The following is a 17,153-nucleotide window of genomic DNA, read 5'->3' on the forward strand; positions in this document are numbered from 1 at the left end:
CTGTAAGGGGGAGTTTTGTTTCATCTTATTAGGGAGAGTGTTTACCTTTTTCTTCTTGTACACCAGTCTTGTGACCATGTTTACATACATTGTGTTTATCTTTGATATTTATATGCTGATGTATATTTCTTTCACCTATCTCTACAAGTGTTGTTTCTTTTCTATCTTTATACACATGTTTCTTATACTTGTATGCAATCTATTATTTCTATTTCACATAAGATGCCTTGATGAGTTTTTGTTTAAGGTGTTTCAGAAATACAGGTTGTCAAAGTCTACTTGCCATAAATTCTTTTCTTGCAAAGTTTTTCAAGGATTTGTGATAGGATAGATTTTATTGTATTTAACAAGTGAATATGAGTTGAGTGATTTATGATTTCTCTCATATGTTCATTTGTTTGTTGTGATTTTGTCACAGATTGCCAAATGGGGAGATTGTTAAGGACGTATTTTATGTAGTTGGCTAATCCTATGACAAAACGCACTTTACTTGTATTTGGGTAGATCTAAGATGTGTTTAATACTTCAAGAAACATGTAGTTCAAGTATAGTATTAAAGCCATAAAGATTGGACCAAGAAACAAGTGAAGAAAAGGTGTTCAATAAAGCTAGACAGATAGCTCGACACTTGTGGACAGATAGCTCGACAGCTGCTCAACACCTCTCGACAGCTAGCTATCTATCGAGCTTCTTAAGTTTTTTCCTTATCGCAATCTCGACACCTCCTGGACACTTGGTGGATCGATCGAGAAAGTTTCTGTCTCCTCGACACCTTCTCGACACCTCCTCGATAGTTGTATCTGTCGAGCCTTATTAAACCTCGACATCTGCTATCTGTCGAGGTTACGAAAATTCAGATTTGTGATTTTTGGGCCAGACTTTTGTATTTGTGTAGGGTTTCTTTTCTCACAACCCTAGACCTATATAAGGCTTATTTTAGAGGCCATCACATAAGAGAATACAAGGAGAACGAATGCAAAAGGTGACCGATGCCTTATTCTGTCTAAAAGAAGCTACTGCGTCTTTGCGCCTTAGGGTTTTGTAACCAAGTGCTTCTTGATCTTTATTGTTGATGAAGTGAAGAACTTTGCAGCCAACATCTTCTTCTCTAGTTGGTGATTGAAGTTGCGTACTGGGATCCGCGCAATTAGTTAGTCACGTACTGGGATTCGTGCATCATCAAAGGGTGGCGTTCATATATTGAAGAATTCAGAGGTTTTAAAGCGGTAGAAAGTTTCTGCTGTGAGTTCATCTACGGGGATTGTAGAGTCTAGGGACAAAGGTTTTGTATTAGATCTGAAACTTCTCTTTACTATAGTGGATTGCTTTTCGGGAAGGTTTCCCCTTAAGTTTTTTACTGTAAAATTGGTTGGTTTCATTGGTTTTCCTGGGTCAGCATATCTTGTCCTATTTACTTTTCCATTGCACTCATTATTGACATGATATTGATGTTTGTTTGTTTTAACAAGTTTTATTCGTAATTAATCTAATTAACAACTTTGGTTTAAAACTTGTTAATTCTATCAATCAGAGTCTAAATTTCCCAATAGTCTGTATGTAACAACTCACAAAATGACAAGGTTCAGTTTTGCCAAAATGACAAAATGTGCAGGAATAGATCTTACCCGAGTTGAGTGACGAGGTGGAATGTCTTGTGCAAGATCTTCAGGCGGAGCAGGAGTAGGGGACCCAAGCTCAAGGTTGGGGTTGGGTAGCTCGTCTTTGACCTGTTCATCTTCCACCTTTTCATTAAAGGGTGAACTAGGAAAAGGATCAGTGATATTTGGTGGTTGGATAAAAATTGTTAGGAAATATATGTTTTCACTTGTTAAGAACATATGTCACTTATTTATGTAAATTGGCTAATCCTTTGACAAAACGCACTCTATTTGTAATTGGGTAGCTCTAGGTGTTTTTAATATTTTAAGAAACAAGGTTTCAAGGTTAAGTGTTGAAGTCATCAAGTCTATCCAAGAAAAAGCAAGCTGAAGTGCAAAGTTTTTAAAGCTCGACACCTGCTCGATAGCTACCTCGACACCTGCTATCTGTCGAGATTTAAAATTTCAGATTTCCAATCTGATTTTCTTGGGATCCATGAATATGATTTTGGACCTTCTTTTCTTCTAACCCTAAACATATAAAAGGATTGTTTTAAGAGCCGTCAAGTGTGACACAAGTTGCAATATCATTGAGCAATCTCTGTTCAAGCAAATTGTGATCAAAAGACGAAGTTCTTGACCTAGTTCATCTTCCTTCAAGAAGTTACTGTGTATTTGCACCGTAGGGTTTTGTAACCAAGCATCTTCTTGCTTTTCATCATAAAGGATGAACTGAAGAACTTTGCAGCCAACCTTTCTTCCTTAGTTGGTGTTCTGAAGTCGCGTACTGGGATCCGCGCATTGGTTAGTCACGTACTTGGGAGCCATGCATCAAAGGTGGGAACTGTCGCTACAGATCAAGTCCAATTGGGTATTGGGGTAAGGGTTCAACTGTAGGTTGGTAAGGTACTTGGGATTCCTTTACTTGTAACCACTTGATTTGATAATAGTGGAGTTCTGAGAGTGGTGACCTGAAAATCACTTGGTGGGGTTTTTGTCGTTAGGGTTTTCTCCATTCGTAAACAAATCACCGTGTTATTTAATTTCCGCTGCATATTTAGTTTTTGATGATTTGTTTGTGCTTCCACGCAATTGCATGATTAATTGATTAATTAATAACTTGGCTAATTAATTAATTATGGTTAATCACAAGGGGTCATTCAAATTGTGGCCTATCAGAAATGTCTATAAGAGAATCATGAGCAACTATAGGAGGATCAGGAGTAGCTATAGAAGGAATATGTGCCTCATCTGAAAAAAGATCTAAGACAGAGGAGGAAGATAGGGAGGCACGGAAGTGAGAGAGCTCGGCAAAGAGGCAGTGTTCCCAAAAGACAATATTGCGGGAGATACGAAGACGATGAGAGATAGGATCATTACACCGATACCCCTTTTCAATTTTGCCATAGCCAAGAAAACAACAAAACCTTGATCGAGGTTTAAGTTTGTTATGCTTATATGGTTGAAGAAGAATGAAACAAGCAGAGTTAAAAGAGCGAAGGTGGTGATAGTATGGAGGTGACCCAAAAAGGCACTCATATGGAGTTTGATTTTTTGGATAATAGGACTTAGAATGCGATTAATATTATGAACAGCATGAAGAGCAGCTTCTCCCCAAAAAGGAGTAGGAACTTTGGCAGAGAGAAGGAGAGCATGAACAGTGTCAAGAATATGACGAAGTTTTCATTCGGTTTTACCATTTTGCTGAGAAGCACCTGGACAAGTTAGTTGATGAACAGTGCCATAGGAATGCAAAACAGCTTGGAAAACATATTGAGTGTATTCAAGAGCATTATTAGATTGAAAAATTTTGATCTGTTTGGAAAACTGAGTTTCAACTATTTTTGCAAAATTAGAATATAGTTCCAATAATTCAGAACGATGTTTCATATTAAAAATCCAGCTATAGCGATAGTAATCATCAACAAAGATAACAAAATATCGAGACCCACCAATACTAAAGACAGAGGAAGGCCCCCAAACATCAGAATGAATAATGTCAAAGATATTAGTGGATATTGATTCACTAGTATTGAAAAGCTAAGCTGGTTGTTTTCCTAATTGACATGAAATACAATCAAAATTTTCTGTAGACATTGAACCTGACAAACCTCTAGAAGCCAATTGTTGTACTTGAGAGGAAGATACATGACCAAGTCGAGCATGCCAAAGTGCAAGGGAAGGAATTAAAGAATCTGTAACAGCTGCAGCAACAAAAACAGGAGCAACAAGTGGAAGACGAAGGTTGTCCATAAGAAACATACGCCCAACTCTGGGACCGGTCCCAAGCTCCTGTCCCGTCCTCGAATCCTGCACAATGCACCCAGAATAATCAAAGATAATGCGATAACCCAACTCAGCTATTTGTCCCACAAAAAATAAATTATAAGAAAGGTCAGGAACATTAAAGACTTCAGGAACCGAGAGGTTGGAGGTCGAAACTGAACCTATATTATGACCATACATTGTGGAACCATTTGTTGTGTGAATATTAAGAGGGTGCGGTGCAGGTTTAAGGTCAGAAAATAAGGACAAGTGAGGTGTCATGTGATTGCAACAAGCAAAATCCATAAGCCAAGTGGTAGGAGACATACCAGATAAAGCTGAGAGAGAAGAGGAATAAGATGCATTACCAACCATATGAATGGCATTGGTGATGATATTTATAAGGTTATCTCTGGAAATTGAGAAAGTGGATCCAGAAGACTGAGATTATGCAGAGACGGGAGCCATGGGTTGGACACTCTCAGTGTTAGCAACTGTAGCAGCAGAAATGGAAATAACTAATTTGTTGCACTGATAGCAAGTCCCAATATTATGGCCAAAATGTTCACAAAAATTGCAAAAACGTTTGTTGGATTGTCGGCCACGATTGTTGCAAAAGGAAGAAAACTTGTCCTTATTCTTCATTTAGAAGCAAAATATGCAAAAATGGACTACAAAAATGAAATTTATGCAAAAAACTGGGTAAGGAGCACTTGAACTGTAAAAAGTCAACTATGGCAAAAAGTCAACAGTCAACCCAGGTCAAAGTCAACGGATGATGTCAGTAGGTTGACTGGGCGATGACGTTAGCAGAAGAGAAGATGATGTCAGCAGAAACCCGGACGATGATGTCAGCAAGGGCTGACGTGGTAGAGTGACGTCAGCAGCAGGGTGAGACGGCGCGTGTAGAGCGTGAGGAGTGTAGAGTTCGTGCAGAATACTTCAACGGCGCATGAGAGTGCATGGACACTCCGACGAGGCTGATTCTTTTCCGATGATGTAGATCGAAGAAAGACGATCGAGATGACAGTGGTGGTGAGATGATTGGAGCAATACTAAAGGCGCGAGAAGTGCGTGGGACAAGCTGTTGAATCTTTGACCGGTGCGTGGTGGGTTAGATGATGATGATTCTGGTGGCGTTGTGTAGATAGGTTGAAAAACTACACGGTGATATGTCTTATGTCCTAATCGAAGGTCCTATGTGGAAGATCCGACGGAGGCAGTGATCTTGGTGGCGGTGATCGAGCTTCTTACAGTGAAGATTCAACCTTGGGCACCTTTGACGGCGGTAGAGCAGTCAGGAGAAGGTACGGAAAAGGTTTACTGACCGAAGAAATCGAGGCAGCGGAAAATACCAACAAAGACAAGATTGCAAGACACAAGAAGGTTAGAGCAATGACTCTGATACCATGTTAGAAATATTAAAATTTGTAGTATTGTATTTCTTAATGAAAGAATATACATGAGTGCCTTTATATAGGAGGCATATGAGTGTAGTACAGGTAAGAGTGTAGTACAAGAATATGTGTTATACAAGCAATCTAGTTGGGCCTAAAGCCTACAACACTATAATAATAATAATAATAATGATGATGATGATGATGATGATGATGCATGCATAAATGATGTTATACAAATCGTGACTTACAATTTCAATAAATTTTGAATTTTTTTTATCTGTCTCTAATTGAATTGCTAGGCAGTACTTTTATTTTCTTTAAAATTTGGTTTACTTTCAATACTTTTTAAAAATGAATTTCCTTTTATTTTAATGAGAGAATGCCATATCACCCATTAACTAAATAAAAAGTGAATATTAAAACCCACTACTACTTGTCTTTGTATATTTAAAACAAAAGGACATATTCAGTTAAAAAAGTACTGAAGATTAGCCAAATTCTTTCATTTAAATAGATTCTCTTTTGATTATACTTATTCTTAGTGTTTTATTTTTGGGCATTGAATTAATTCTTCTTAGTAACTTTAAATGACCTTTGTAACTACAGACATTGACGAATGCAACGAGAAAAAAATATGCCCTGTAAAACAAAATTGTGTCAATGAAGTCGGGAGTTATCGTTGTTCGTGCATCAATGGATACCGTAAGGTTGAAGAAGTATGTGTTCCATCGCTAACAATTTACCTCGCGGTTGGTAGTTGGTGTTCTGAAGTCGCGTACTGGGATCCGCGCATTGGTTAGTCACGTACTTGGGAGCCATGCATCAAAGGTGGGAACTGTCGCTACAGATCAAGTCCAATTGGGTATTGGGGTAAGGGTTCAACTGTAGGTTGGTAAGGTACTTGGGATTCCTTTACTTGTAACCACTTGATTTGATAATAGTGGAGTTCTGAGAGTGGTGACCTGAAAATCACTTGGTGGGGTTTTTGTCGTTAGGGTTTTCTCCATTCGTAAACAAATCACCGTGTTATTTAATTTCCGCTGCATATTTAGTTTTTGATGATTTGTTTGTGCTTCCACGCAATTGCATGATTAATTGATTAATTAATAACTTGGCTAATTAATTAATTATGGTTAATCACAAGGGGTCATTCAAATTGTGGCCTATCAGAAATGTCTATAAGAGAATCATGAGCAACTATAGGAGGATCAGGAGTAGCTATAGAAGGAATATGTGCCTCATCTGAAAAAAGATCTAAGACAGAGGAGGAAGATAGGGAGGCACGGAAGTGAGAGAGCTCGGCAAAGAGGCAGTGTTCCCAAAAGACAATATTGCGGGAGATACGAAGACGATGAGAGATAGGATCATTACACCGATACCCCTTTTCAATTTTGCCATAGCCAAGAAAACAACAAAACCTTGATCGAGGTTTAAGTTTGTTATGCTTATATGGTTGAAGAAGAATGAAACAAGCAGAGTTAAAAGAGCGAAGGTGGTGATAGTATGGAGGTGACCCAAAAAGGCACTCATATGGAGTTTGATTTTTTGGATAATAGGACTTAGAATGCGATTAATATTATGAACAGCATGAAGAGCAGCTTCTCCCCAAAAAGGAGTAGGAACTTTGGCAGAGAGAAGGAGAGCATGAACAGTGTCAAGAATATGACGAAGTTTTCATTCGGTTTTACCATTTTGCTGAGAAGCACCTGGACAAGTTAGTTGATGAACAGTGCCATAGGAATGCAAAACAGCTTGGAAAACATATTGAGTGTATTCAAGAGCATTATTAGATTGAAAAATTTTGATCTGTTTGGAAAACTGAGTTTCAACTATTTTTGCAAAATTAGAATATAGTTCCAATAATTCAGAACGATGTTTCATATTAAAAATCCAGCTATAGCGATAGTAATCATCAACAAAGATAACAAAATATCGAGACCCACCAATACTAAAGACAGAGGAAGGCCCCCAAACATCAGAATGAATAATGTCAAAGATATTAGTGGATATTGATTCACTAGTATTGAAAAGCTAAGCTGGTTGTTTTCCTAATTGACATGAAATACAATCAAAATTTTCTGTAGACATTGAACCTGACAAACCTCTAGAAGCCAATTGTTGTACTTGAGAGGAAGATACATGACCAAGTCGAGCATGCCAAAGTGCAAGGGAAGGAATTAAAGAATCTGTAACAGCTGCAGCAACAAAAACAGGAGCAACAAGTGGAAGACGAAGGTTGTCCATAAGAAACATACGCCCAACTCTGGGACCGGTCCCAAGCTCCTGTCCCGTCCTCGAATCCTGCACAATGCACCCAGAATAATCAAAGATAATGCGATAACCCAACTCAGCTATTTGTCCCACAAAAAATAAATTATAAGAAAGGTCAGGAACATTAAAGACTTCAGGAACCGAGAGGTTGGAGGTCGAAACTGAACCTATATTATGACCATACATTGTGGAACCATTTGTTGTGTGAATATTAAGAGGGTGCGGTGCAGGTTTAAGGTCAGAAAATAAGGACAAGTGAGGTGTCATGTGATTGCAACAAGCAAAATCCATAAGCCAAGTGGTAGGAGACATACCAGATAAAGCTGAGAGAGAAGAGGAATAAGATGCATTACCAACCATATGAATGGCATTGGTGATGATATTTATAAGGTTATCTCTGGAAATTGAGAAAGTGGATCCAGAAGACTGAGATTATGCAGAGACGGGAGCCATGGGTTGGACACTCTCAGTGTTAGCAACTGTAGCAGCAGAAATGGAAATAACTAATTTGTTGCACTGATAGCAAGTCCCAATATTATGGCCAAAATGTTCACAAAAATTGCAAAAACGTTTGTTGGATTGTCGGCCACGATTGTTGCAAAAGGAAGAAAACTTGTCCTTATTCTTCATTTAGAAGCAAAATATGCAAAAATGGACTACAAAAATGAAATTTATGCAAAAAACTGGGTAAGGAGCACTTGAACTGTAAAAAGTCAACTATGGCAAAAAGTCAACAGTCAACCCAGGTCAAAGTCAACGGATGATGTCAGTAGGTTGACTGGGCGATGACGTTAGCAGAAGAGAAGATGATGTCAGCAGAAACCCGGACGATGATGTCAGCAAGGGCTGACGTGGTAGAGTGACGTCAGCAGCAGGGTGAGACGGCGCGTGTAGAGCGTGAGGAGTGTAGAGTTCGTGCAGAATACTTCAACGGCGCATGAGAGTGCATGGACACTCCGACGAGGCTGATTCTTTTCCGATGATGTAGATCGAAGAAAGACGATCGAGATGACAGTGGTGGTGAGATGATTGGAGCAATACTAAAGGCGCGAGAAGTGCGTGGGACAAGCTGTTGAATCTTTGACCGGTGCGTGGTGGGTTAGATGATGATGATTCTGGTGGCGTTGTGTAGATAGGTTGAAAAACTACACGGTGATATGTCTTATGTCCTAATCGAAGGTCCTATGTGGAAGATCCGACGGAGGCAGTGATCTTGGTGGCGGTGATCGAGCTTCTTACAGTGAAGATTCAACCTTGGGCACCTTTGACGGCGGTAGAGCAGTCAGGAGAAGGTACGGAAAAGGTTTACTGACCGAAGAAATCGAGGCAGCGGAAAATACCAACAAAGACAAGATTGCAAGACACAAGAAGGTTAGAGCAATGACTCTGATACCATGTTAGAAATATTAAAATTTGTAGTATTGTATTTCTTAATGAAAGAATATACATGAGTGCCTTTATATAGGAGGCATATGAGTGTAGTACAGGTAAGAGTGTAGTACAAGAATATGTGTTATACAAGCAATCTAGTTGGGCCTAAAGCCTACAACACTATAATAATAATAATAATAATGATGATGATGATGATGATGATGATGCATGCATAAATGATGTTATACAAATCGTGACTTACAATTTCAATAAATTTTGAATTTTTTTTATCTGTCTCTAATTGAATTGCTAGGCAGTACTTTTATTTTCTTTAAAATTTGGTTTACTTTCAATACTTTTTAAAAATGAATTTCCTTTTATTTTAATGAGAGAATGCCATATCACCCATTAACTAAATAAAAAGTGAATATTAAAACCCACTACTACTTGTCTTTGTATATTTAAAACAAAAGGACATATTCAGTTAAAAAAGTACTGAAGATTAGCCAAATTCTTTCATTTAAATAGATTCTCTTTTGATTATACTTATTCTTAGTGTTTTATTTTTGGGCATTGAATTAATTCTTCTTAGTAACTTTAAATGACCTTTGTAACTACAGACATTGACGAATGCAACGAGAAAAAAATATGCCCTGTAAAACAAAATTGTGTCAATGAAGTCGGGAGTTATCGTTGTTCGTGCATCAATGGATACCGTAAGGTTGAAGAAGTATGTGTTCCATCGCTAACAATTTACCTCGCGGTTGGTGAGTATATTTACTGTATGTCTATATCGTATGATTAGGTTATTGAATGAAATGCAATACCCAATCGATGGTTGGGAGGAAAAGGACCTTACAGAAGGTTGGGAGCAAAAGTTGTTTTTTTTTTCCCCAACCATCAATATGGTATTGCATCTCATCCTCCTCCCATGTAGAGGATTCTATCATATCATCAAAAAATTTTTTTGACTTAAATCATATCTTCAAGTTGGATCAATCTATCACGATTAATGGACCAAAATCACGGCCATTTTCGTATTTCTAAAAATATTTTTCTGAGATTGATTTTGAGGTAAGGTCCTAGCATTACTCATAAACATTCGTTATGGTTTTTTCTTTGCTAAGCCATATATTAAAAGGAGGTCAGCAATGATTTAAAAATTAAACTTTTTCTTCCTATCAAACACACACAGAGTCACGGCCATATGTTAATCTTTTACGACCAGAAGAGAAACATAAACAGGAAAGGTTTATCTTCAAACTAGTTTGGAGAAAAATATTTCAAACTCCTCGTATATCTTTTTATTGAGTGTGAAATTTGAAAATATAACAGTTAGATTGCATGTTTTTTTTATATTCTTAACATGCATGTCAAATTTTATTTAAGTTGAATGTTATTTACAATTCAATCAATTAAATTATTTTTTATGCATTATTTTAGATCACAAATTTGAAATTTAAACATTTGATTGATGGAATAGTAATTGGTCTTTAACTTTCTTGAAATTTTGCAAGTATAGAGGATAGGGGTGTGCATGGATCGGGTTAAGTAGTTTTTTCTATCTAACCTACCATGGTGAGTTAAAAAAAAAATATTTAACTCAACCCTACTCATCATAGAGGTCCAACCCAACCCACCCAACCCACGTAGATCGAGTTGGACCCATAGGTTGGATAGTTTTATTTTTATTTTTTTAAATTACTATTATTATTATTAAATTGAACATTAGAATAACACCACTACAAAAAAAAGCAAATTTATAATCAAATAATCATGAGCATAACACCAAACAAACACAAACTATATGAAGAGAACTTAGTGTTTGAGTTTTATTTAGGAAGAGGAGCAAAAAAGTAAATAACAAAATTCTATAATATATATTTGTGAATCTTAAGTCCCGAACCCAACCAAAAAATTTCATAACCCAACCCAACCCAATCTACCAACAACGGGTTGGGTTGGTTCGGGTTGATTTTGCTTGGTTTGCTGCACATCTCTAATAGAGGATATAATAAGAACATATAATTGAATGCTTAGATTTTTAAAATAGACAAAATTTAGCTACAAAATTGGTTGTAGCCTAAGGTTACAATCTTACTCGATAAAATAAACATTACTACATATTTTAAAAATATAATCGTTGAATTGCACATTCTTTACGCTTTTAATACACTAGTCAAATTTTGTGTTAATCGAATATTATTTACTATATGATCTATAAGTTTATATTTTATGAATAATTTTTAATTACAAAAATTTTCAATTTAAACATTTTATTGATGATATAGCTATTGATCTTTAATATTCTAGGAATTTTATAAGTATAAAGGATATAAGAAGTAGATATAATCTAATAATAGATCTGTCAAAATTCATCTCCAATAAAATGATATTAAGTAAGATTCTCAAGTTATAACTAATTTTGTTGTTAAACTTTCTCCTTTCAAAATTGACACTCAATACAAAGATATAAGAAGTATTTGAAGGGTTTTGCTCATAACCTTTTTCAAAACAGAAAGACCTACCTAATGGACTTATCCTCTTAGAGCACTTGGCCCAAGTAATGCAAAATAGAAAAAGTTGCAAATTTTAGACAATTTTACACATTTTTACTCAAAAACTACCCACATCAGTCTGTCTAAAATATTGTTTATATGCAATATTGTTATAGTAACTGTATATAGGGGCATAGCCAGGATTTTTAACTTGGGGGGGCCGAATTATGTATTTTCATATTAGTCATTACTCGTGTGTATTAAAGAATTAGCAAAATAATGATAGTAATCAGTTTAAGCAATACAATAGACTTTTATCAAATTTATTATAAAAAAACAAGAAAGAAAAAGAGGCTACATTGTAGACTTTCACATTTGAACACACATGAACATTGCACTCTTGTTTTCTTAGAAAAAATAAAAGGAAACAACACCTTGATAGCTTGGTAAGTTTTTAAGTAGTAAATGTGAGTTTTGTTGGGTGAGTCCACTTGAGAAACAAAAATATTGTAATTGTAAAACTAGTCATATTACAAAGGGAATGAGTTACAAAGAAACATGGTATTATGCATATGAGTGACTCACAATAAATAATAATAATAAAAAAAAAAAAAAACATAGGAGAATTGCCTTGGTCCTTTGATTGATCATACAACAACAATCATATTTCAACTTGTACTTTGCAGGGCCAGTTTGTTTTTATATGGTACCATATGGGGGTTTCAAAAGCTTTGGGGGGACCTTGGCCCCCCCAAGCTTATGTGTACCTCCGCCCCTAACCATATATATATGCACGATTACTATAGCTTTTTATATGATTATTTTATATTTTTTCTCTCTCCTCTCCCTTGCCTTGTCAGACTCTCTCTCACCCACTCTAGAAGAAGAAGAAGCCGACCGCCAACATCCAACCACCATCACAACTAACCAACCACCACCACCATCACCACAACCAACCCATTACAACATCAATTTAATCCAAACACAATCAACCAAAAATTAATGAAAATCATCACAAACCCAACTTAAAATCAACTCAAGTAGCATGTGTGTGAGTGTATTGAGCCATGGAAGCTTGGTAGAGTGATTTTTTTTTAAGGTTTGAAGAGAGCATTGATTGATAGAGAAGGGGGGTGGGGGGGTGGGGGGAAGAGAGTAGTTTTTTTAAACATAGGAGAATTGCCTTGGTCCTTTGATTGATCATACAACAACAATCATATTTCAAAGTAAAAACCATTAAAGCTAACATTGGGTTGGGTATGTAAATTTTTTTGAAGGGGCCAACTTGTACTTTTGCAAGGCCAGTTTGTTTTTATATGGTACCATATGGGGGTTTCAAAAGCTTTGGGGGGGCCTTGGCCCCCCCAAGCTTATGTGTACCTCCGCCCCTAACCGTATATATATGCACGATTACTATAACTTTTTATATGATTATTTTATATTTTTTCTCTCTCCTCTCCCTTGCCTTGTCAGACTCTCTCTCACCCACTCTTCAATGCCAAGAAGAAGAAGAAGAAGAAGAAGAAGAAGAAGAAGCCGACCGCCAACATCCAACCACCATCACAACTAACCAACCACCACCACCATCACCACAACCAACCCATTACAACATCAATTTAATCCAAACACAATCAACCCAAAATTAATGAAAATCATTACAAACCCAACTTAAAATCAACTCAAGTAGCATGTGTGTGAGTGTATTGAGCCATGGAGGCTTGGTAGAGTGATTTTTTTTAAGGTTTGAAGAGAGCATTGATTGATAGAGAAGGGGGAGGGGGGGAAGAGAATAGTTTTTTTCTTTTTAGAAATGAAGAAGGAGAAGAAGAAGAAGAAGAAAGAAGGAAAAGAGGAAAGAACAAAGTGGAAAGGGGAAGAAAAAAAACTAAAGAGAGAGTATTTAGAGAAGTGGTGTGTGGTAGGTGATGGGGCCATGCATAGGTAAGGAAAATAATAAAAAAAAAAGTGAAAAAATATTATTTTAATAAAAAAGGATATATTATAGATAATGTGATGCAGATATTTTTAAAAATTAATAGTGTAAAATATAAAAAATTAATTTTTATTATAAAATGGAAGGAAACTTTTACTCCTATGCTAATCCTCTTATTTTTCATTTCTTTCAAATAAATAACAAACGTCTAGTGCTCAAAACGGAGAAATCTCGTGACACTTTTCTAGTCTTTTCATGTTGACTTTTTTAGACTGCCATTGTTGTGTTTGGTCACGTTGCTAACGTTGTCTTCTGGACCTACTTTACAAGCCATAATAAAACAAACCATTGTTAGGTTAAAAGGACTTTAGCAATTATTCAAAAATTCAACGATGACAGCAAATTACACTGTTTGGTGGTGCCCCCTTCCCCTAGTTGGAATTTTGAGATTGACAAAGTTTGCCTGCAAGTGGCTAAAAAATTAACAAAATTACATATTTTGAACTTTTAATAGCTGAATTTTATTTCTTTATACTCTTAATTTGTATGTCAAATTTAGTTTAAATTGAATATTATTTATATTATTTGATTCACAAACTTATTATTATGAATAATTTAAGGTTCTAAAAAATTGAATTTTAAGTATTTGATTAATGACATAAATATTGATTTTGATTTTATTGAGATTTTGCAAGTATGGATGATATAATTAAAAAATAAAGTACAATATAATGGTGGATTTGTCCAAAACTCAAAATTCACATTCAATAAAAAAATATAGCAGAAGTTTGTAGCCATTACCTACAAATTAGTTCATAGGAAAACTTTGTTATTTGAGATAGGAAAAAGTTATTTAGTGTAAAGTCTAAAGACAAAGTTTGACTATATCTCCCACTAAAAAATTAACATGGTTACATATTTTGAAAATCTAACCGTTGGATTACATATTTATTATATTCTTGACATACATGTCAATTTTTGTGTATAAAAAAAAATGTTATTTATCGATTTATAAAAGAATATTTTATGCATAATTTTATACTACAAAAACTTGAAATTTCAATATTTGATTGATGTCATAACTATTGATACTTGACATTTTCAAAATTTTGCAAGCAATGTAATAGAAAAAAAAATGTAATTTAATAGTAGATTTATTCAAATTTATATCTAATAAAAAGATATTGAGTGGTATTGTAGGCATTAACTACAATCAATTGCTTGTAGACAAACTTTGTCTTAAGTGTAATACTTAATTTTTTTTTTTTAAATAATACTAAATGTCTATCTATTTGGAGAGAGAACTACTAATAACGGTGATTATAAAAAACAAATAAATAAATGCTTTCCATTAATTTAACTAAATAATTTTTTTGCCTTATATAGATTAAGGTATGAAAATACATATATAGAACTTTTATTATATAGCTTTTATTATTTTCCATACCGAAACGCAGTTTCTCAATTTTTTTATTGAACAGAATAATAATTTCATAACACTTTAACATTATAGTCTGTCGATCATAGACCCTAAATGCATGTTATTGCAAAAGGTCCAAAACTAAAACTCTAGCAGTCTATCCTTGTATACTAAATGCATAATAGACCCTAAATGCATGTTATACTTGCGAGTTTTTGTTTTTGTTTTTTCTTGTTTTTGATTGGGTGACGGGTTGAGCTCTTTAGTTGCGGAAATGATATCAATAGGATGTTTTGTTATTATTCACCGTCATGGACCATGCAGAAAATAAGAAATTTAGACGGGTCCGCACATTGATTATATAAACGAGGCTACTGATTGAGATTCTCAACTAGGTTCGCTAGCTCAAGGTGCAAATTAAAACAATATGGATGGCCTCTTAGGCTTTTAGTACTACTTGTGGGAGGTTCAATCTTTGATATATAAGCCTTGATATTTTTAAAGAAATTATATATTCCGGGCTAATTGTCTTCTTCTCAGCTAACCAAGTAGCATTGTACTTTTAAAAAGGATGTCAAGTCAAAACTTGGTTCACCAGTTCTATTTTATCTGTCCATATTTTTAGTTTTGAAATAATTTGACATGAGTTGGATTTTATTAAAGCCGCTCATAGGAGATTTATATTTATGTGGCAGTCACTGAGTCACTATTTACGGTATAATTGAAATCTTGATTGATTCATCTTTATGTGATACGTATATTAAATATTTAATTTGTCCTTTTACTGTGTTAAAATGTTTGCCATAAAATAGACAATGATACTAACAAAAGTATAAAGTTAAAGCATTGTTCTTAGTGAAAATGCATGTTTGAATGTGTGTAGGTATCGGCATAGTCAGCCTCTTAGTACTGCTTCTGGGATGTTCTTGGATATATTGGGGATTGAAAAAAAGAAAGTTCATCAAACTTAAAGAAAAATTCTTCCAACAAAATGGTGGCTTATTGTTAAAACAACAACTCTCTAATCACCAAAATTCTATTGAGACAACCAAAATCTTTACTACAGAAGAGCTCAAAAAGGCCACCAACAACTATGACGAGAGTAGAGTCCTTGGCCAAGAAGGCTATGGAACTGTGTATAGAGGAGTATTATTAGATAACACAGTAGTTGCCATTAAGAAGTCCAAAATTGGTGATCAAAGCCAAATCGAGCAATTCATAAATGAAATGATTGTTCTTACCCAAATTAACCATAGGAATGTGGTTAAGCTATTTGGTTGTTGTCTAGAAACAGAAGTTCCCTTACTAGTTTATGAATTCATCACAAATGGGACTCTTGCCAATCACGTTCATGATAAAAGTCTATCATCCTTACTTTCATGGGAGAAACGCTTGAAAATTGCAACAGAAATTGCAGGAGCACTTGCATACTTGCATTCATCAACTTCTATGTCAATTATACACAGAGATGTGAAAATTGAAAATATGCGGTTGGATAATGATTATATAGCAAAAGTGGCTGACTTTGGAGCTTCAAGGCTAGTTCCTCTTGATCAAACACAATTGAACACTTTGGTGCAAGGAACTTGGTGGTACTTGGACCCAGAATACATACAAACTAGCCAACTAACAGAAAAAAGTGATGTATATAGCTTTGGTGTTGTTATGGCAGAGTTGTTAACAGGTAAGAAGGCACTTTCTTTTGATAGGCCAGAAAATGATAGAAATCTAGCAATATCTTTTGTTTCTGCTATAAAAGAGGATAGCCTACTTCAAATTCTTGAAGATCACATTGTCAGTGAGAGTAATATTGAGCAACTAAACGAAATTGCTAATCTTGCAAAAAGGTGCCTAAGTTTGAGAGGGGAGGATAGACCTTTCATGAAAGAAGTGGCAAACGAGCTGGAGAGATTGAGAAGTATGGAAAAAACTCCATTGGGAAACTTTGATGTCGATGGAAAAAAGACTGAGTACTTGCTTAGTGCAACTAGTCACTCTTTCAACATAGATGTTGGCATTGGTTGTTCTACGAGTACCAACTGCTGAGTATGATAGAATCAGAGAGCAAGCATTGAAATCTATGGAAGATGGGAGATAATTACTTAGTCCTCGGTAATAAATTTGTATCAATTGATAATTGAATTTGATATGGTATTATAATGAGCTACCTAATTTCGAAGTATGTATTCAACTCATAAAGTTTGGAGTTTTAAAGTTGTTTTGTAAGGTGTTTTGACTATTGGAAGTGTAGTAATCATGGTAGTAGTTTTTTGTTAAGGACTGTTATGTATGTATTAATGGCAAAGATGTAGGTTTCCTAATTAAGTCTTTTGTATTGATTTTTTAAATGATTTTTATCAGTTGGTTGAGCGTAGCTCTCATTTATCCATTTCTCTC

The 17,153-nt window shown here is 35.3% G+C and overlaps 1 protein-coding gene across 1 annotated transcript; it reads left to right on the forward strand.

Moving 5' to 3' along the window:
* The first annotated feature begins 8,319 nt into the window (after window positions 1–8,319).
* Window positions 8,320–16,802, forward strand: LOC112018004 (putative wall-associated receptor kinase-like 16). The gene is made up of 4 exons (XM_065761939.1): window positions 8,320–8,388; window positions 8,714–8,905; window positions 9,000–9,021; window positions 15,640–16,802. Exons 1-4 carry the CDS (start codon window positions 8,320–8,322, stop codon window positions 16,800–16,802), a joined length of 1,446 nt encoding a protein of 481 aa, XP_065618011.1.
* The last annotated feature ends 351 nt before the right edge of the window (window positions 16,803–17,153 follow it).

This window comes from Quercus suber, unplaced genomic scaffold, assembly GCF_002906115.3.
Source record: "Quercus suber isolate HL8 unplaced genomic scaffold, Cork oak 2.0 scaffold_435, whole genome shotgun sequence".
NCBI classification, from domain to species: Eukaryota; Viridiplantae; Streptophyta; class Magnoliopsida; order Fagales; family Fagaceae; genus Quercus; species Quercus suber.